The sequence below is a fragment of the Peromyscus californicus genome, unplaced genomic scaffold (genome assembly GCF_007827085.1).
Source record: "Peromyscus californicus insignis strain IS unplaced genomic scaffold, ASM782708v3 Scaffold_20__1_contigs__length_68692818, whole genome shotgun sequence".
Taxonomy (NCBI): domain Eukaryota; kingdom Metazoa; phylum Chordata; class Mammalia; order Rodentia; family Cricetidae; genus Peromyscus; species Peromyscus californicus.
Genome location: NW_026294503.1, coordinates 2,161,653 through 2,184,488, shown reverse-complemented (window position 1 = coordinate 2,184,488; position 22,836 = coordinate 2,161,653). Strand labels below are relative to the sequence as shown.

General features: G+C 43.0%; 1 protein-coding gene across 4 annotated transcripts in view; it reads left to right on the top strand.

The window, feature by feature from the left end:
• The window catches only part of Nipal2 (NIPA like domain containing 2), an 87,985-nt gene that overhangs the window by 53,523 nt on the left and 11,626 nt on the right, over window positions 1-22,836 (top strand). For 3 of the 4 annotated variants that reach the window (XM_052747605.1, XM_052747603.1, XM_052747602.1), the window contains 3 exons: window positions 2,623-2,744; window positions 13,040-13,136; window positions 22,228-22,363. In XM_052747605.1, the coding sequence (XP_052603565.1) occupies window positions 2,623-2,744; window positions 13,040-13,136; window positions 22,228-22,363 (355 nt within the window). The remainder of the gene's footprint in view (window positions 1-2,622; window positions 2,745-13,039; window positions 13,137-22,227; window positions 22,364-22,836) is intronic. The other variant, XM_052747604.1, reaches the window with a different exon arrangement.

The window sequence follows — 22,836 nt, the reverse complement described above, 5'->3', positions numbered from 1 at the left end:
TTTTTTTGTTTTTGTTTTTGTTTTTGCAGGGAGGGTTGTTTTGTTTTGCTTTTTAAGTCTTTGGAGGGTCTTCCTTACCAACTCATACTGTTATAAATAATCCAGGCAGATCAGCCCAGCAGCCCAGTTCCCTACAGGCAGGGGAAAGGCCCATAAAGTCTTTGTTTTAAACCACCAGGCTTTTGTCTCAGATCTGGTAAGTGATCTGCCTATCAAGAGAACTGACTTTCATTTAATGAGAAAATAGAATTACTGTAGGCTAGGGCACGAGGAAGGAGGATGGGCTCCATCCCCAAACTGGAGTGTCAAAGGGTTCTGGGGTGGCAGGGAGAGGAATGAGGAAATATTAGAGAGAAAGAGACATAGCCGGAGAGAAAGACAGAGACACAGGATAGCTTCGGGAGGGCCCTGAGTCAATACCCAGTCACCCCAAGATTTATTCTAGTGGGCTTTTTATAAACTACCAAGGGGAGAGGCAAAAGACCTCCCCCTTTTAAGATCAAAGCACAATGTACAGCCAAGTGTAGACCCTTCAAAACACGTAGTAACCACGTCCCTGGTCAAATCATCCGATTATGCAGCCCTGCTGGGTAAAGCAAGCTCAGACTTTCTGACCTTGATTAAGGCCTTACTAGGGAGCCTCTGTGGGGCCCCACAAATAGACCAGACTCTTCCTGTAGACGAATTTCTGAACAGTCTTAGTAAATAAGAAACACAGAGCCAAATACAGAGGAAATAGCCATGGCCTCTGATCTCCAGGCAACTTTATTAACATACAAATAAAATATCACATTTCATCACAAACAAAATGTCACCACATCTTCCAGTGGATTCAAGGCTGTTTGTAAGTTATATCCACCACTGAGATGCGGTCAGTGGTGAAAGAAGGTGTGTTTTCAAATGCAGTATCTGAAAAGGGCTACTTAAACAGCATTTTCTCAGGCTGCTAATTATAGACAAATAGGCACTTTTTAATACTTTTCAGAAGGGCTTGCTCCCCTTACATCCCTCCTGTGGCATCCCTCCCATGCACATCTCTACTCTTCATGGTTCTAAGTAATGCTACCGTGATGAACAGACAGCAATTAGGCTCATGATGGGTTCTGTCTTTACTATGATAACCCTGGGATTTATGGCACTAATTCTAATTGGTCTTAATAATAAAAGCCCAGAGTCAGATATCAGGGTGAATGCTGAAAGATTAGAGAAGCAGAGCAGCCAGTCACTGAAACTTCTTACCTCTAGGAATCCTCAGACTGAAAGGGCCGAGCTCCTGTCTCCACCCTGCCTTATCACTTCCTCTTTCTGCCCAGCCATATTACTTCCTGTTTCTGCCTCCCAAATGTCATGTGCTTTCCAAGTACTGGGATCAAAGGCTTGAGATCCCAAGAGCTGGGATTAAAGGTGTGTACCACCACTGCATGGCCTCTAGTGGCTAGTTCCACACTCTGATCTCTAGGCAAGCTTTATTTGTTAGAGCACAAACAAAATATCACCACATTTCCCCCTTTTTGTCTAAAATTAAAAAACATTATAACTAATATAAGAAAAACTCTTATATTTGAACAGGCAGGCAGGAGAGAAACTTCCACCTATGGAACTTCTAGACCCTAGTAGATTATTAGAATTCTACAGAGGGTCCCATCCACCACAGTTACTTCTGGAAGGACTGCCATCAGTGACAGTGATTGAAGTGCCCATTGCCAAGTTTCAAAGTCCAGATCACCCAAGCTCACGGGTTCCAGGAATGAGTGAGCAAGAGCTGGTCATCATGAGATGGACTGCCCTATCCTCCACTGCGGGCACTTCCATCTAAACTTAGATGATCTAGATCTGTGTAGATCCACTTGTGTTCATGGTGTGGAAACAGTCAGATGAGTGTGCCCTTACCTCTCTATCTGTGCATGTTTTGATCTTCTCTGTGTTTTGGGGAAAACTCCCTGAGGAGGATAGGATTCACCTGGGACAACAGAGTCTGGAGTTACATCCTGCTCTGTCCACTCCCTGGATTTTATTCTCCTTTAAAGATGTGAACACTGAAAAACACAGAAATTAACTATTTTTCTGTAGGAAAAGAGAAAGGAATCAAGAAGGAAACAGTGGAGAAACAAATGTAGGTATGTGTGTTCCAGTGGTCAGCACAGGCCTTTAATCCCAGCACTTGGAAGACAGAAGCAGGCAGATCTCTGTGAGTTCGAGGCCATCCTGGTCTACAAAGTGAGTTCCAGGACAGCCAGAGCTATAACACAGAGAAACACTGTCTTGGGGGAAAAAAAAAAAGATATGGTACTCTTTAGGGACAGTTTGGTGATTTGTATTTTAATGGGACCAGTTGAGGTGGGGGATCAGGGATTCCCGAATTTTAACATATAATACTCCCCTCTAGGTAACATTTGTGTCAAGAAAAGTTTTAAAGTAGCCATGCTGATAGTGAACACCTGTAATCCCAGTATTTGAGAGACTAGGCAGGAGGAGTTGTGAGTTCAAGGCCAGCCTGTATTACAGAATGAGTTCCAAACCAGCTCAGACTACATAATAAGACCCCACCCCAACTGGAAAGAAGGAAAAAGTAAAACTTTAATCTTTTTTCAGTTTGGTTTATCTTTTCTTTTTTATTCAAAGGTATGACACTGGCATTTGCAGGAACATATTTATTAGTGAATTTTGCTCCAAATATGACCCAGGACATCTCAGCAAGAACAGTACAGTATTACTTTGTTGGCTGGCAGTTCCTGGTCTATGTGGTAAGGATTCTAAATATTTTACTGTTTCTGATGTATATTCTCTAGACCACTGGTAGCTACAGTGTTAGAAAACCCATGCAAGCCTTCCTTCTTAGCACAGTGACTTACTAAGATGTAAGTGTATGTTATCAATACTGAAGGATTTGAGATACTAAGTCACTATTGAATCATCTTCCCAAAAAGTCCTCATTGTGATCAAAGCAGCATTAATTGAGATATTTTATTTGATACAATAGCTGCATCTGGTAAGTATAATGAAAGAATTGGATCAAAACAGTAGGTATATAACTTGCTACAGAATACAGTTAAGACTGGAGAGAAAGAAGATTCTAGAAAGGGCAAGGAGTAGAAAAATTGGAATTGTCTAAGTGGCATTTTCCTAAGAACTAGTTTGGCAAAATACTTGTAAATTTGATAATAAAGAATTGAAGTCTGCAGATTCACATTTTTAGGATCAGAGGTGACCTCAAAAGGTATCTAATCTAGTTCTCTGATGTAGAAAAGATTGTCTTACTCTAACAACTTAGTGTTAAAAGTACACGGTTGACATTTACAGGTTTTACGGGTGCACTTTGCTCCAGGTATAAATCAGGCTCATGTCACGGCAGTCTACGTGACAAGAGTTCCCTGTCTCACTGTCTGACATAACCCTGACCCTGGAACACACATACCTACATTTGTTTCTCCACTGTTTCCTTCTTGATTCCTTTCTCTTTTCCTACAGAAACATAGTTAATTTCTGTGTTTTTCGGTGTTCACATGCTGCACACCATTAATAAACTATCCTGTAGCCCTTCCAAGTCACCCACTTCCTCAGCTCCCACCCATGCCTTCCTCGTTACATCTAGTAGATCTCTCTATGTGTATATTGCTGAGATAGAAGGAGGGAGAAAGGGAAGGAGGGAGGGAGGGAGGGAGGAAGGCAGGGAGGGAGGGAGGGAGGGACGGAAAGAATTCTTGAATTTTGTACAGCGTTTACTCCATGCCTATCATCTCCTTGATTTTCTTGATATATTTTACATTTCTTTCCTTCTCTAACTACTCCATCTTGGGCTTTTTGTGGGCACCTCTTCATCTGCCAACTGTATATGTCTACTTACACAATATGTGCTACCATGGCCTTCTAAAATACTGTTCCAGTTTGTTTTTCTATTACTGTGATAAAAACACCATGACCAAAAGCAAGTGGGGGAGGAGAGGGTGTGTTTGGCTTGCAGTTTACAGTGCATGATTGAGGGAAGCTGGGGCAGGAGCTCCAAACGAGCACCTGGAGGTGGGAGGTGAGGAAGGCACGGAGAAGCAGGAGGGCTGCTCACTGCCTTGCTAGCCATTGCTCTCTCAATTTACTTTCTTACACAGCCCAGGATCACCTGCCCAGGGGTGGAAGTGTCCATATCAGCCATTTGTCAGAAAAATGCCTCCACAGACATGCCCATAGGTCGATCTGATGGAGATGATTCTTCAGTTGAGTTTTCCTCCCAGACGTCTCTAGTTTGTGTCAAGGTGATAAAAAAGAAAAAAAGAAAAAGAAAAACAAAACAGATGCCATTGGTCACACATCATGCCTCTTGCAATCCATACCTACTTCTTCTCAGGCCTCTCCTGACGATTTGCATTCTGCATTCACTCACTGCTCACTCTTTACTCACCCCTTCATGAATGTTCCATGGGTTCCTCAAATGCAAATATCAGTATCTGAACTCAGTATTTTGCCCCCAAACTCTCTCATCTCTTATCTTTTCTGTATCAGTCTGTCATATTGGAAACCTGAGCTACACATGACGTCTCTCACATCTTGATTCCCCACTCTCCATCCTTACATGTTTCGAAGTCTCTTGAACTTGACCCCTCTCTGGTATTCCCACTGTCATTGCGTTAACCCGAGCGTTCATTGTCGGTTTCTCAGGCCATGCCAGCAGTGTCTTAAGAAGCATGCCCTCCTTGCTGATCATCATCAGTAGCATAGCTACAGGCATCACCCTGCCAGCCACATAACTCAGTGCCATTTTGCCTATGGTTCCTCTGCCGGGAAAGTACCCTGCTTCCTCTATCCTATAACTCTATCACCTTCTAGCTCCCTGCAAACCCACCCTCATGGATACAACTCTGATGCAGCCTCTTCTGTGGAAATATTACAAAGCTCGTGTCTCTATTTGCTATACTTTTTACAAGCCACATTATGACATAATTACCTCTATTCCAGCAATTTACTGCCACGAGAGAATTAATGGTTAATCGGTCAATCAACCAGGCCATCACTCAACAATGGCCTGCCTAAAGAAACACCTGTTTGTGATATGTTGCTAGCCAGGTTCTTATTATCATGGACTTCATTTCTGTGCTGGCTGTCACTTCCCAGCTCTTCCCTAGCTCTTGCCCTTGGTGCTGGGCATTGAGCTTCCCAACTCCAGTTAGCCTTCCTGGGGTCCTTCATACTCTGCCTCCACTCCACCCCACTCATTTTCTTACTTGTCCAGCATGAGAGTCTTTTAACTACCACAGCTTTCATCCATCACCTCTAAGCACTAGAAGGAGCTTTAATCTCTGATTTACTTCTGTTCTTTATACTTCATTAAATATTTCATGGTAGTGCAGGCTTGAAATCTGACCAACACATTACAACTTTCTGCCTACAGGCAAAACAAATGCTTCATCCAGTAACAAAAAAGTGACATAGCCTAGGGCCAGAAAATGAATAGCCTGATTGGATCCTCTGGAGATTAAAGATGCATCAAGCCTTCTTTCCTGGAATAAACTGCAGGGTTTAATGATGATGTATCTTGTATTGTTTTTAGTACCAGAGAATACATCTGAAACGGACAAAACTGCCTTTTTAAATCTTTGCTTTTCTTTTTTTCCTTCATGGTACTGAGGATTGAAACCAGGCTTAGTTAGCACTCCCTAGGCAAGAATTCTACTACTGAGATGTATCCTCAGTCCATGAACTTTTTATTAAACCTTACAGATGGACAAAAATACTCCAAGTTTAATTACATTTTGGTATTTTTCTAAAGATAACTATTTTATATAATATTTTAATTGCTGAGAATTGCATACATGTATACAATGTATTTTGACTATATTCCCCAGTCCTCCCCCAACTCCTCCCAGTTTCACCCCTCATCCCCACACCCTCACAACTAAATGTTCTCAAAGCTAACTCTTAAATTCATTTATTTACTTACCCATTCAACATAGTATAGTGTAGTATAGTATAGTGGAGTGTAATATAGTGTAGTATAGAGTAATGTAGTGTAGTATAGTATAGTGTAATATAGAGTAGTGTAGTATGGTATGGTGTAATATAGTATAGTATAGAGTAGTGTAGTATAGTATAGTGGAGTGTAATACAGTGTAGTATAGAGTAGTGTAGTGTAGTATGATATAGTGTAGTATAGTATAGTGTAGTATAGAGTAGTGTTGTATAGTATAGAGTAGTATAGTATAGTGTAGTGTGCTGTAGTATAGTGTAGTGTAGTATAGTGTAATGTAGTGTAGAATAGAGTAGTGTGCTGTAGTATAGTGTAGTATAGAGTAGTGTTGTATAGTGTATAGTATAGTGTGCTGTAGTATAGTGTAGTGTAGCGTAGTATAGTATAGTGTGCTGTAGTATAGTGTAGTGTAGCGTAGTATAGTGTAGTGTGCTGTAGTGTAGTATAGTGTATAGTATAGTGTGGTGTGCTGTAGTGTATTATTGTAACCTAGGTAATAGAGAGGAAAGTAGTTTATCATCCTAGGAGAGACTTCTACTTCTGAAAATCATATTATAATAATGAAAGCTATTTCAAAATAAATTCCACACAGAAAAGTTTAACTACTTTTAGATATTTATAAGATAGCATAAAATAAGTCTTTAATAAGTTACAATGGAGCAGCACTGTTGCCATGAGAGGAATGGATCAATTTTGTATTAGTTTGGAATCAAATCCATTTTGTAACCACATCATCACTAAGAACTCTAGGAGTGATGGGTTCCAGGCTAAGATCTTTGAGCTGAATTTTGGGTTAAATCTGTTGTAAATAATCAAAGTTCAATTTTCAAATGTAGCAGATTTGGTGGTTTTTTTTCAGTTTTTTTTTGTTTAGTTTTTACAAAGGTCATAATTACATTAAGACTATTCTTTGAGCTGAGTGTGGTGGCACATGCCTGTAATCACAGCACTCGGGAAGGCTAGGTAGAAGGACCCCATATTCAGGGCCATGCTGGGACACACAGAAAGACCCTGTCTCAGCATCAGCCCCAGAAGACTAGTTTTTGACAAGCCATTCATCATTTCTGTATTACACCAAATATAATTGCAGCATCTGAACTGCTTTTCAGAACTGGTCAGACCAACGTATTAAATAAATAAAGATATTCAAAAGTCTTAATCTGCTTTGCATTTTCCACAAGGAACTGTAAAGTTATATGCCAGACCAGCTCATCTCTCACCCTTCATGTATGTAATCACATGGGCCATGGGTGCCGTGTTATCTCCAGTTCTCTGTTAAGTGGGAGCCTCACCACAACAAGGCCTGTCCCCTGCTTGGTGTTCTTGTGCAGAAAGGGACTTGAGAAGTCTGGTGTCTGCTGGCGGCGGGGAACATCAGTCTGCTTACCCACTGGCTCAACTTTTCCAAGACCACATGCTGCAGAGGAGTAGTTCTCTTCACTGAAAACTGCCGAAAGTCGAGGCTGAATGGGGTCTCAGGTCAGAGTAGTTTGGAAAGACACTGCATAGCACAGTCCCTCTGAGGAACCCTCCATCTGTGTCAGTGAGCTCACAGCTAGTGCCTTAAGGGAGGAGATGAGTTTGTTTCCCCAGTCCCATATGTCCTGCTTGACCAAGAGCTCTAGAGCTGTTCCTTGAACAGCACACCTGTTAATGTATTCTTTGCAGCCCACACAGGAGGTACAGCCTAGACCTCGATGACGTCGTGCTCTTTGGCAGGCTTGGTGGTGGCTGTTTTGCCCACCCAGACTTTCCAATAAACTACTCAAATTGAAACCTCTGTTCTGAACATAAAATCCTTTGCATGATAATCTACACAGTGCTCATTTTCTTTCCTTAAATCAGCAGTGGCAGGGGCCAAACCTATCATTTGAAGTAATTCTATGCCCAATGCTGATTATTAAGTCTGCAGTTCTGACAAAGCCGATCCAGCACCCACCATCTGGTGCTGTGAACCTGGAGGGAAAAACTGTGTTTTTATTAAACATCTCTTCTGTGAGATCCCTTTGCTTCATTGCCTAGATGAACAGCACCATGTGCCTGCATCAGGGGATGCGCAGTAGAGGGCTCTTACAGAGCAGGCAGAGCCTGTGCAGAGCTGTGGCCTCATCCTGCACGTCACCTATGCAGCAGTCCTGAGTGGGCGCCATTGACTCCTTCACCTCCCAGAAGAGGCATAGAGAGAGGGCTAATAACTTGGCCAAAGTCAATAAATACCAGTTCAGAAAGTCAGAACTCAAAACCAAGGCTGTCTGTCTCTGGAGGGCACACTCCAACACTCCACTGAACTGCCTATGCAGGATCAGCGCAACAGACGACCAAGGATCAAAATGTCTACAGAGAACCTTTTTTTTTCCCCAGATGTATTTTTTTATTTTATAATTTAATTTAATTTTACATATCAGCCACGGATTCCCTTGTTCTCCCCCCCCCACCTCCCGTCTACAGAGAACCTTAACAGACACTATTTCTGTGAGACAGAAAAAGTCATTTGGATGACTCAGCTTGCAAGAAAGAAAAAGGTGGGGCTGAAAAGATGACTCAGTCAGTGGTTTTGAGTATGTACTGCTCTTGCAAAGGACTTCAGTTCCTAGCACCCACATCAGCTGATTAAACAACCACCTGTAATTCCAGTTCCAAGAGATCCAGCACCCTCTTCTGACCTCCATGGGCACCCACACTCAAGTGTACATACACAGAGCGGGGGAGGGAGAGGGAGAAAGAGATTAAAATGAATGTAAGTCTTTTTTAAAAAGAGAAATAGGAGATAAACTCAGATTGGTGAAATTCATCTGTTTTGATATGTCATCTCCTAGACTACCATTGACCCCATGTGACCAAAACAGCGTATCTAGTGCCATTAATCGAATTAGATTCAAGAACAAATTACAAAACCCCGGAGTGCCAGACATGGTGGCGCACGCCTTTAATCCCAGCACTCAGGAGGCAGAGGCAGGTGGATCTCTGTGAGTTCAAGGCCAGCCTGGTCTACATAATGAGTCCTAGGGTAGCCAGGGTTATGGAGAGGGAGGGAGGAGAAAAGAAACTCCAAAACCAACTGTCTAGTTAGGGTTTCTACTGCTGTGAAGAGACACCATGGCCTCAGCAACTCTTATAAAGGAAAGCATTTGACTGGGGCTGGCTCACAATTTCAGAGGTTTAGTCCATTGTTGTCATGGTAAGAAACATGACAGCATGCAGGCAGACATGGTGCTGGAGAAAGATCTGAGGGTCCTACATCTTAATCCACAGGCAGCAGACAGAGACTATGTGCCACACTGGGCACAGCTTGAGCATAGGAGACTTCAAAGCCCACCTCCACAGTCACACACTTCCTCCAACAAGGCCACACCTCCTAATAGTGACACTTCCCATGGGCCAAGCATTCAAACTTATGAGTCTATTAGGGCCATTCCTATTCAAACCACCATACCAACTCAGAAAATTTATCTTGAAGACAATTCCTTGGAAAAGACTTCAGGGACCAAAACCTGAATCAGTTTTCTATGAATTCCATAACAAATTGTCACACTCAGCAGCTTTAAACAGCAGAAATGAATTGCCGTACTGGACCCTGACTAGAATCAAGGTGCCTCCAGGGAGGAATCTGTCACTTGCCAGCTCCTACGGGTTCTCAGCAGTGCTTGGCTCGGTCTTGCCTGGATTACCAGTCTTGCTGACTACAGTGGCTTCTGCTTCCAGGAACTCACATGCTTGACTCGTCCAGGACCATCTCCCATTTCAGGTCTATAACCTTAACCACAGCTGCAAAGCTTCAATACAATATGCCATAATGGAAACAAGTGTTCTGGGAATTTAGGACATGGGCCTCTTTGGGTAGGGTGGCGTCATTCTGCATTCTGGGGGCAGTATTCTTTAACATGCCCCACATAGACAACAGTTTCCTCACCCATAAAATGAAGATAATCATAGTGCCTTATAGCGAGAAATCCACAGGAGTCTGCTTGAAGGGTAAAAGGAATTTATTAGGAAAGAACTCACTAGACAGAACAGGGTCCTGGAAGGCTGGAGTACTATCCCACGCTTTTCTGCCGCCCGAGTCAGTCCACACCATCCAAGCCCACAGGTGAGAAAAGAGAGCAGCGTACATGCATCTCGGGTTTTAAGGGTCACCCCGAGACCACACCCCAGGGCAGGTGCTTTGAGGTTATAGGCAGAAGAGTTACCTGCTGCATCTCGAGGGGCCTTACCTCAGGGTCATAGGTAGAACAGACATCCACTACAGCACCTGTCTCCTAAGGTGGTTGGAAGGGTTGGTAAGTTGATATAAGGAGAGCCCTGAGAGCGGTGTACACTGGGCTCACAGAACCCAGTCAGCAGTGCGGCTTCTCCATGGGGTGCGGGAATGCATAAAGCCACAGCTGTCTGAGTATTTCAGAGAGAAGTATAGAAGAGAATGGACATTGTTCATACTGCTTGAATATTTTATCCCTGGGAGCTGTGTGACCTCTTGACACAAGGTGGAACCCAGTGCCACTGTAGTCATTCTTTAGATAATAAGAAGTCGTGTTTTGTTTATCTGAAGCCTCAGAGATGGGATTTGAGCAGGAGAAATTTCTACATGATTTTTAGAACTAGCTACGACTATCTATATTCTGCCTCACCAAAATTCAGAGTGGGCATGAAGCAGATGTTCCATGCTGTGCTCATGAGGGAGGGCTCTCCATCCCCTGGTAACGAATCCAGTGCTACAGCTCCATCAGTGAGAACTGGATGTCTACACTGAGGAACACTGGGCCAAGAAGGTCTTCCTGTTAACTGTGGAAGGAGACTGAGGCACCCAGTGTCCCAAGGGCAGCTCTAAGGAAGGAGTAGGGACCTCTTGAGGGCGTGAATAGGGAGCACGTGGAGGGAAGGCATAGGGAGCACGTGGAGGGAAGGCATAGGGAGCACGTGGAGGGAAGGCACAGGGAGTTCTTAGTTGGAATGCATAGGGAGCACTTGGAGGGAAGGCATAGGAAGCACTTGGAGGGAAGGCACAGGGAGCACTTGGAGGGAAGGCATAGGGAGCACTTGGAGGGAAGGCACAGGGAGCACTTGGAGGGAAGGCATAGGGAGCACTTGGAGGGAAGGCATAGGGAGCACGTGGAGGGAAGGCACAGGGAGCACTTGGAGGGAAGGCATAGGGAGCACGTGGAGGGAAGGCATAGGGAGCACGTGGAGGGAAGGCACAGGGAGCACGTGGAGGGAAGGCATAGGGAGCACGTGGAGGGAAGGCACAGGGAGCACTTGGAGGGAAGGCATAGGGAGCACGTGGAGGGAAGGCATAGGGAGCACTTAGACAGCTTTTGTAGGGCATCATAGTTAACAGCCTTGCAAATATGTCCTATATAGAAAAGTGATAATAATTGGTATCATTTACCAGGGAAAAGTTGAAAGGATAATTTAATCTTACATATTATATGGAAAACTTCCTAATTGAGAGAGATCTAGCCAATGGTAGGATCTAGAGCCCAAACAGAAATTTACATTATTTAGAGAAGGATCTATAAGTAAAACTCAATTCTGGAAATAGTGAAGTCCTTAACTCAGTGATTGTTAAAGAAAAAAAATTATTTGTCTAAAAAGCAAATCTTCATATTTATGATTTCACTGCAGAGTACCACCTCTTTACCAAAAATAACTATAGGGGTTTCAGATTTCTTAGGGGTGGCAAAAATTTAAATGTAAAAAACCCCAAACACTGGGAGTTGAAAATGATACTAGGCTTTTCTTAAACACAGCAAAATCTTAGACTTTCAGTTTATTGGATATTAAGTCTGTTTGGCAGGAAAGCTGTTTGAAATAGATTTGTGAATTCCATAAATACTCATTGAGTGACCAACTGTGTGCTGGACACAGAGTGACAAACAGAACAGATAAAGTTCCTGTTTTCGTTGAACTGGCTTGGTCTTCCTAGTTGGGAAGACAGAGAAGAAACAGAGCAAGAAACATGCTCAATGATGATAAACAGGCCACAGCAACCTGAAGCCAGGGTATGGCGGGGGACAGGGTGACTCTTAGACATCAAGCCATCAGGAAACCTCAGAGGAGGTGACATTTCAGCTGAGAGTGAATGAGTGGAAGGAACCATTGTGAAGATTGGTGAAGGGACGTTGGATAATAACGAAGACCTAGAGCAGTGGTTCTCAACCTTCCTGATCTGTGAGCCTATGAAAGTGTTGTTCACCTGTGCTGGAGTGAGCGGAGGAGGCAGGAGAGGGAAGGAGGAAGAGAGAACAAGGGGAAGTAAGAGAACAGAGGCCATGGCTGGCACAGACTGGATCATCTATGAGGTCTGTGGCAGAAGCTAAACGTTGTTACCCAGGAGAAAATTTGATTTTAATATACAAGAGATGGAAAGCCGTAAGAATTCAAGCAAAAGAATGGCTGGATCTAATTTATATTTTCACTCCCGGTATCAATCTGTGTGAATCTCATGCACAGTTGTTTCTTTTTTTTTCTCCTGCGTCTGATTTGTTTATTCCACGTAGTGTAATATGATTTCCACCCATTTTCCTGCATGTTCTTTATAGCTAAGTAAAATGTTGTTGTGTTAATGTACCACATTTCCTTAATCCAAAACTTTAAATAATTCTGGATTGCCAAATGGTAGAATGTTGAAAGGCCAAGGTAGAGTCAGGCAAAGTGGAAGATGGCTGCAGTTTTGCCAGGAGACTGGCAGAGGGTAAAGGGGGTGCAGCTGGGAGCCCCTGCAGTGGGCATGGCTACAAAAGGGCCTGGCAGGAATGAGGACTCAAGAGTTAAGGGATTGTCCAATTTAGCACAGCATGTCTGCTCAGCGCACACAGGGATGGAAAACAGTTGGGTAAATGAGACTAGAATGGCAGGGGAGCCGAATCTGGAGAGCTGGGCTTGGCATCACTGGTAGGTGGGTAGTATTCAAGCTCTTTGGGTGACTGAGGGTCTTGGTGCTGCCCTGCATTTACAGTCAGCCCTGGGAACCTCAGTCACCCCAGCCCTCCTGAGAACCATGGCAAATCCAAGCAGATGTTTTGGGCATCTTGTGGGATATATTGAGTAACTCACTCTTTTTTTTTTTTTAATCTGTTTCATTTTTAGATTTTAGAAATCCTAGTTTTCTGCATCCTTCTGTATTTCCATAAAAGAAAAGGAATGAAGCACATTGTGATCCTGCTCACCCTGGTGGCACTCCTTGGTAAGAACCTGTTCTGAGTCTCTTCACTGCGGAGTCAGGAGGCTGAAGGAAAGTACCTGGGCATGCTATCCTTCGTCACTGTTTCTGCTTTCTCCCTCTGACCCTCAAAAAGAAAGTCCAAATTATACAAACTATAGCTTGCATACCATTTCTCAATTTATACATATTTCATTCTTTTTCAAATACATTTAAGTTTTTTATCTGTTGCTAATTTTTTTCTTCCTGAGAATCTGAAGATTTTTTAAGAGAATAATTGGAAATATTGAAAGGAAGAAACTAAAGAACTCAATGATCTTGCTTCACAAGATCTATCCTATTTATACTCTTAACTTAAATGTGGATAACATGAAGCATAGGCATGATTCTTTTAAGTGCTATATTTCCTTCATTCTTTGTTTCTTTTTGTCCCAGTGGCTCCTGGAAAGGTTGAAACCTGGTGCTTAGATAGCCAACTGTATTCTATGGACTTTTTTCTCAGACCCTTTCATCTCCCATCTCTCCTGATCTTTCTCATACACTTATATGCCAACACTAAGATAGCTCACAGCCCATACCGAGTAACTTCTCTTAATACTTTATTTCCAACTCTTCCTTTATCCCCCCCTTACTGTAAGATGGACCAAACTTAATAGACTGTACTGACGTCACTGGAGTAGGTGCACCCCACCCCATTTAGCGAGATGCTGGGCTCCCATCTTTCTACTTCATCAGTTAGTTAGTCCTCTCCTCTGCACTGGAGCATTTGTGTTTATGACACTTATTTTTGGAAACAAATATCCCCTACACAAAACACCATCTGCTGAAAACAGAGGGGGGACTTTGTATTTATTTCAAAAGCAAACAAGAAAAGAAAAAATGTGTACCATATAGAAAAATATTGAAAATAAAAGGAAAGTTGAACTAGGAGCATAACAGAATTAAGATCAAGTTGCGAACATAAATGTAAATGAAACCAGTTTTTTAAAAGAAAGATTTTCAAATTGGACTTCAGAGAAACTCTCAGTTTAATTTTCAAAATGGTTCTGAATTGAATTCAGTCCGTGTGCATGGGTACAACTCGGTGTGAGTTGCTGAAATAGCCACCACATACCCACTATCTTCTAGAATGAGCCCTTCCAAAGCCCCTCCTACTCAGATCTCTACACCTGCCATGATTAGCACTCGGTACTAGGGCAAGGGCCTCCTTCAGGACCAGCTCCCTCTCTAATCAGCCTTGCTAGATGTGAAATGTTTTGAACGTATATACATATATACTTTACCTAGAACTGTGTAACTTATGCCTAAAGTTACAGTAGAAGAAAATAGGTATCGTGTTTTACTAAGTTAAAAATCAGGCAGAAAACATTAAAGGTGACAAGCAGAGGCATTCTGAGAAGAAGAGTCTCGTCTAGCTGGGCAAAGTGATGCACACCTTTAATCCTAGCACTTGGGAGGCAAGTGGATTCGAGGCCAGCTTGGAGTACATAATGAGTTCTAAAACAGCCAGGACTGTATAGTGAGACCCTGTCTAGAAGAAGGAGGAGGAGGAAGAAGGAGGAGGAGGAGGAGGAGGAAGAGAGTCTAGTCCAATGGTGCCTCATGTTGAATATGCTATGGGAAAATCTCAGAAATCTACACTAATAGAAAGGTAAGAGGTGTAGGAGACTTCTCTCTGCTCATGGAACATAAAAAGAGATATACAAATGCATTGAGATAGAAGATCTGAATACTTAGTGTTGAACTGGACCCTCTAATATTGAACTACACAAAGTGCAAACCCAGATTGAATTGCAGCATATATATTCAAGATCACTGTGAAAATACTTAATATTAAAACCTACAATTGTTGATTAATACTGTGATCATTATTATTGCTAGTCACTAGTGACTTTTACAAGAAAAAAAGTAGTTATGAGAATCATGGGAAGATTTGAAAAATGTATAGTGTTGTATGATTTGAAACACGTGAAGGGCTGGAGAGATGGGTCAGTGGTTAAGAACACTTGCTGCTCTTCCAGAGGACCTGGATTTGATGGACCTTCTCCTCCTTCTTCTAGACAGGGTCTCACTATACAGTCCTTGCTGTTTTAGAACTCATTATGTACTCCAAGCTGGCCTCGAATCCACTTGCCTCCCAAGTGCTAGGATTGAAGGGGTGCATCACTTTGCCCAGCTAGACAAGACTCTTCTTCTCAGAATGCCTCTGCTTGTCACCTTTAATGTTCTCGGCCTGATTTTTAACTTATAGATGGTTCACAACCATGTAGCTCCATTTTCAGGGGATCTGATGCCTTCCTCTGCCTTTGCAGGCATCAGCATGCAAGTGGCACAAAATGCCCATACATATAAAATTAAAATTAAAAAACAACAAAAAAAAAAAGCGCACACGAGGCAAAGTTGGAGGTGAGTGAGAGGGAGTGGAAGTACGTGGGTAGTTTTGTCTTCATTGTTGATCTGATATTGATTGTGTGATAGATCAAAATGTCTGTAATCCTAGTACTTCAGATATGCAAGCTGGAGAATCGGGAGTTCAAGGCCAGAATCATCTATGTACTTGAGCTTGAGGCCAATATGAGCTACGTGAGACCCTATCTCAAAAATAAGAAAAAACACAAGAAACGGAAAGGCAGAGCAAAATGGCTTCCAATGAGTAGCTGTCTTGCTGTATCTGGGGCCATTATTTACACACACACACACACACACACACACACACACACACACACACACACACTTTTTAAAACCTTTTTTTCCATTTATTGAAAATAGGTTTTATTTTTTCCTCATACAATATATCCTGATTACAGTTTCCCCTCCCTCTACTCCTCACAGTTCCTCCCCACCTCCCTTCACATCTGGATTCACTCCCTTTCTGTCTCTCGTTAGAAAACAAACAGGCTTCTAAGGGATAATAATAAAATAAGATATAATAAAGTAAAATATAATAAAATAAATTACAATACCCATCAGAATTGGACACAACCAACAAAAGAAAAAGAGCCCAAGGGAAGGCACAAGAAAGAGAGACTCTGTCATCCACTCACGTGGGAATCCCGTTAAAACACTGAACTGGAAGGCAGACCCATGTCGGCCCTGTGCATGCTTCCTCAGTCGCTATGAGTTCAAATGTGTTCTGATTATGTTGACTTAGAGGGCCTTGTTTTCTTGGTGTCCTCCATCCCCTCTGACACTCACACTCTTTCTGCCTCCTCTTCCACAGGGTTCTCTGAGCCCTGAGGGGAGGAATTAGATGGAGACCTCCATTTAGGGCTGAATGTTCCAAAGTCTCTCATTCTCTGCATAGTGTCTGGCTGTGGGTCTCTGTATTTGTTCCCATCTGCTGCAGGAGGAAGCTTCTCTGATGATGGTTGAGCAAGGCACTGATCTATGAGTAGAACAGAATGGCATTAGGTGTCATTTTTATTGCTACTTTTATTTTAGACCAGTGGCATTTAGGTTTACCCTGTGTTCCCAGGCTATCTATTCTCAGGTTCTTAGTCACCCAAGCAGTGTTGGGTAACAATGCCGTCTCTAGAGTGGGCCTTAAGTCAAGTCAGATATTGATTGGTCACTCCCACAAGCTTTGTGTCACCATCACCCTAGCATTTCTTGCAGGCAGGACACTATTGTAGATCAGAGGGTTTGTAGCTGACTTGGTGTTTACATTTCTTTTGGTAATGTACAAAGTACCTTCCTGTGCCAAAGATGCTAGAACGAAGGAGTAAAAGCTCTATGCAGGTGCCGGCTCAACTTCTCCATGTTCAGTGAGCTGTGTAGGTGTTGTCCTCGGCAATAGGGAGCTGTCACTTGTGGAGAGCATCCTAAGGTTTGGTAACAGCCTGGGTTGTTTGGGTTGGTCAACAACTCCATTAGGTGTAACCCAATCCCAAGACTGGAAGCTTCATTTGATGACAGGAGACGGACAGTTGGGGCTCTGTCTCCCCCATTAGTTGGCGATTTCATTTAGATCACTTTCATATATGTATATGTTTTAGGAAGCTTCTACTGTACTAGGTTTCCAAACTACCCCTCAAATGCCCCTAATTTTAGAGACTTTAATGATAAATTGACAATGTATAGCTATATAAACTTATGGGGTAAAGGGGTGTTATGATTTATGAACACTGTTGTAATGACCACACTGGTAGTTAATATATCCATCACCTCAAACATTGACCATTTTTTTGTGCATTGAGAGCATTTAAATTGTATTTTCTTAGCAATTTTTGAATGTCAGGATAAATCTAGTGAAGGTCTTTTATTACTTTGGCATGGTTTAGGTTTTGAGTTCTGTTGCACAGTGTAGTGAGTATTGTTAATGACAATCTGTGACCTCCTTTCTTAAAAAAAAAAAATCTGAAGTCTCTATGCACAGTCCTCCCAAGGGTCAGAATGCTGTGGGATCCAGAAACCTCACCCTATTTTTAGCACACTCCAGTTGTCAATGCAAAAACAACTGAAATATTGATGGCTTTGATCAGGAGATGTTAATCTAGTATCTAGTCACCCAGGAATCCTTAGAATGGGATAAAGAACTAAGCGTTAAACTAGGAGAGCCAGAAATCAAATCAGGAATGAGCAGGACGCTGGGAGAATGTGTCGTAGCAGCAAAAGGAGTATGTGTTTGTGGTTGTTGATTAAGAAAATAGAAAAAATAGAAGAATACAATAAAAATGTGTGTCATGAAGACTGACACCATGTGACAGCGTGACTCCAGAAGGCTGTCTGCAAGGCTGTTTCAAAAGCCTTCACACACAGCTGTCAACACACTATTCCCCTTCAGGTGATTTCCACAGAAATAGGCAGAATGATGGACGGATTTATGTTCAGAAAAGTTCACTGCAGCCTCGTTTTAATGTAAGAGGAAAAAGGATTCAGTCTAAATATCCAAAAATAGGAAATTGTCAAAATAAATTATACACCTCATACAAAGGCATTCTTGACAGCCAATAAAAGTCTTTAGAATGCTTCATGGCATAGAAAACACTTGATGGTGATGGAAAATAGGTTTCTAAGTGTGTAGACTGTGTGAGTCACGTGCTGTGATACATTCTTCCTTGAAAAAAGTAAAATAATCATGTGCCCAAATGTTGACAAATGACTTGAGGATGAGTACTCAGATGACAGTTGAGGGCTGGAGGGGTGGCTCAGTGGTTAAGAGCATGGCTGCCCTTCCAGAGGACCCCGATTCAATCCCCATCACCCACAGGGCGGCTCACACCTGTCTGTAACTCTCGTTCCAGGGCTTCTGACACCCTCACACAGACACACATGCGGGCAAAACACCAATGAACATAAAATAAAAATAAATTATAAAAAAGATGACAATCCTACACAAAGAAACCCTGTCTCAAAAAACCAAAAACCAAAAAAAAAAAAAAAAAAAAAAAAGATGACAGTTGATTTTTTTTTTCCAGATAGAGTTTCTCTGTGTAGCCTTGGCTGTCCTGGAACTCATTCTGTAGACCAGGCTGGCCTCAAACTTATAGAGCTCTGCCTGCCTCTGTCTCCCGAGCGCTGGGATTAAAGGCGTGACAATTGATTTTTATTTTCCTTTCCAAGCTTTCTTGTATTTTCTAATTTTTAAATGAACATATATGCTTTTATAGATTTTTTATTAAGAAATTTTTTATTCATTTTATATACCAACTGCAGATCCCCCTCTTATCCCTCCTCCCACCCTCCCCCAGCCTTCCCTCCCGGCCCACCCCCTATCTCCTCCTCTGAAAAGGTAAGGCCTCCCATGGGGAATCAGCAAAATCTGGTACATTCAGCTGAGGCAAGTCCAAGCTCCTCCCCCTGCATCAAGGCTGTGCAAGGTGTCTTACCATAGGTAATGGGCTCCAAAAAGCTGGCTCATGCACCAGGGATAGATCCTATTCTCACTGCCAGGGGGCCCCTTAAACAGACAATTGTTTCAAGCTACACAATTGTTTCACTTATGCAGAAGGCCTAGTCCAGTCCCATGCAGGCTCCATAGCTGTTGGTCTAAATTTCATGAGTTCCCATGAGCTTGGTTCAGTTGTATCTGTAAGTTTCCCCATCATGATCTTGATGCCCCTTGTCATAGAATCCCTCTTCCTCCTCTTTGACTAGACTTCTGGACTTCCTGGTGCTTAGCTGTGGATCTCTGCATCTGCTTCCATCAGTTACTGGAGAAAGGCTCTATGATGACAGGGTATTCATCAATCTGATTACTGGGGTAGGCATCTTCTCCACTATTGCTAGTAGTCTAAGCTGGGGCCATCCCTGTGGATTCCTGGGAACTTCCCTAGCACCAGATTTCTCCCTATCTCCATGATGTCTCCCTCTATCAAGATATCTCTTTAATTGCTCTCCCACTCCATCCCTGTTCCAGCTTGACCATCCTGTTCCCTTATGTTCTCATCCCACATCCTCTGCCCTCTATTGCCCGCCTTGCCCCCAGATTACTCAGGAGATCTCATCTATTTCCCCTTCCCAGGGTGATCCATGTGTCCCTCTTAGGGTCTTCCTTGTTACCTAGCTTCTGTGGTGATAATCTGGTTATCCTTTGCTTTACATCTACTATCCACTTATGAGTGAGCACATACCATGTTTGTCTTTCTGAGTCTAGGTTACCTCACTCAGGATGATATTTTCTAGTTCCATCAATTTGCCTGCAAATTTCATGAGGTCATTGTTTTTTACTGCTGAGTAGTACTCCATTGTGTATATGTACCACATTTTCTTTATCCATTCTTTGGTTGAGAGGCATCTAGGTTGTTTCCGGGTTCTGGCTATTACAAATAATGCTGCTATGAACATAGCTGAGCAAGTGTCCTTGTGGTATGATTGAATATTCTTTGGGTATATGCCCAAGAGTGGTATCATTGGGTCTTAAGGTAGAATGATTCCCAGTTTTCTGAGAAACCACCATACTTACTTCCAAAGTGACTGTACAAGTTTGCACTCCCACCAACAGTGGAGGAATGTTCCCCTTGCTCTACCTCCTCTCCTTTATAGATACTTTAATTTAATTTTATCATACTCCCAGTATCATAGATCACAATTGATAGTATCTTAATGATGTTTCCAGCCATCTTTCCTTGTATGCAGAGGTCTCTAATGTACATCACACTGATACTGTGTCACAATTGTGAATTTCAGCCTATTCTCACCAGCCACCCTCCCCTTCCCCCCCCCACTCAAGAATAGCAAAAACAAGTACTCTGTAGTGCTTGATAACCAGCCTAGAAATAACTTGAAGAATTACAAAAATAGCAGTTATTCATACATCCAAAATATGATCAGTTATAGAAGTTGGTGGTTTGTTTAGCAGTTTTCTAAAGAATTCTAGTTTGCGGGGGGGGGGGGGGGGGGGTTGCTTGAGTTTAACTTGAAATTATATGGCAGTTAAGTTAGCTGGCCTCTAAGGTCCTCTGTAGCCCTGAGGTTCTGAGGCTATTGGAACAATGTGTTAAATTGCTTCTCCATTAATCAGCCCTCTGGGAGACCTGGCTGGCCAGACCACATGGCTGTAGCCACACTGTGCTCCAGTTTCAGGAGGAAGTTGGGGTCCCTGAGGAGTGACCCGCAGACTTAACCACCGAGTAATATACAGATGTTCAGAGCTTAAAATCCATAGGTTACCTAAAGCCTGACTGGGTCTCAGTCAGATGTGGCAGATCAGGTCAGAAGACACTTTGAGATGGAGTGGACCCAAGTTATAAGATCTCCTGGCTCAGATTGGAGATTCATTTTAGAATTTGTCTCTTAATCTCTGATAATTAAGACTTTTAATTGAAAGAAAATACTTAGCTTGGAAGTGTGCCATAGTATTCTTCAAATTATAGTGAATCTTCAGATTTTGAAAAATACAGTTATGGATGGTCTTTACCTACTTTAAACATATTCTTTATATATTTTACATGTTCTTTTTAAAAGCTAAGAAGGAAAACACTCTGATATATTATGACCCATGTAGACCAACAGCAGTAATACAGGACTTCCTCCCTTTCACATTGTGTTTGGCTTGTAATTACTTGATTTCATGTAAAAAATTACTTGTGAATTTTCTTCTTATGTGCGCTGTGTCTTGCATGTGTGCCTTGCTCCTCTGGGCATGGGTGACGGCCTGAGGCTGACATTGAGGAGTCGTTTTTCCACCTTTTAAAGACAGTCTCACTGAACTTGAAGCCTGCTGTTGGAGCTAGACTGGCTGACCAGAAACCTCCCAGGACCCACTGTCTCGGCCTCTACCCCACGCCCAGCAGTGCGGTTACAGATGCACACAGCCACAGTTTTTACATTTGTTCTGGGGATTCGAACTCAGGTCCTGTATTTACGCAGCAGACACTTTATCCACTGAGCCATCTCCTCAGCCCCTGCTTGAGAATTTCCTATGGTTTCAGCTGAAGTATGAAATGGTTTGCAACATAATTTCAAAGGATCTGAGACAGATAAAAAGCTCTGGATTCTATAGAAACGTGAAAAGAAAATACAGGCTGCTTTGGCAGTCCATTTTGTAGTCTGTTTTTCTTCATTGATTTCTGGAACCTATGAAAAGTTGTTCCCACCCCGTCCCTCCTCAGCACAGAACATCAGAAGATGCTGCTCATGTAAATGTCATACTTATGGTTCAGTCTGAGAAATGAATACTCAGTTCTGGTCCTGGTTCTCTTTATTGTCTTTGTCAGAAAGGGCATGGCACTCACTAACAAAATCTTCACACAACCCTCAGTAAACTCAGGCTGCTCGGTGAAGCCTTTTGCTTCCTGTCTTCTGGCCTGTTCAGCTTTGAACTTCCCACTGTCCACTGTCATTTTCCCCGGGAGGCCTCGGCGCTCTGGCCTGTTGCTTCCCCTCACTCACTGCCTTTGCCTTTCCCATCTGAGAGTGCTTCCTGTTGTCTCCGTGGCAGTCTTCCAACAGTTGGGGCTGGAAAGTGAGCACCTTGCTGCAGAGGAGAAGGCCCCCGTCCCACGGCAACACAGTGTGAGCAGCAGAGGCCTGCGTGCGTCCGCCCTGGCACACGCCTTCCCAAAGACGGTCCTGAAAGCACAATTGGCACATTAGCCGCTCCAGCAAGTAAACTTCAGATATGTATCTGTACCTCAGTCTCCAATAGTATTTTGTTTGTGTTCTTGTCTTCCAGCCTCATTGACTGTGATTTCAGTGAAAGCTGTCTCAGGCATGATCACTCTCTCGGTGACGGGTAAAATGCAGCTCACGTACGCCATCTTCTATATCATGCTTGTCATCATGGTCGCCTCTTGTGTTTTCCAAGTCAAGTAAGTCAGTGTCCACAAAGTCAACGGCCCTTCAGGACCCCTGGGCCTCTCTGTGCGCCGGCTTAGGTGATAAGTAAAATGGTCTCTCACGGTAAAGACCTCCGGCTTCTCCACAGCCAGCATGCCTTGCTTTCCTCTTCCATCCAGTGATTAGTTCGTACTGAGAACTGCCTTCACGTCTTGCACAGTCTGAAGTGAGGCCGCCATCCAGCTAAGTGGGCTCGATGCTTCCCTGATGCTCTTCTGCTTGTAATTAATACCGATCGCACACAGGTTGTCATTAGCAATAAATCAAAGGGGCCGGTCCACATCCAGGGCTTCTTTCTAAATATAGGCAATGCATGAACCCTTCACCTCCATCTCTTAGCTCATGCTCATTAATTGCCCAGAGATGGACGAAACCAGACGTTTGGCCCGGAGGAAAACCCTTTCTCCAGAACTTTGTATCTTTGGCCAGAATTTCCTTCATACCC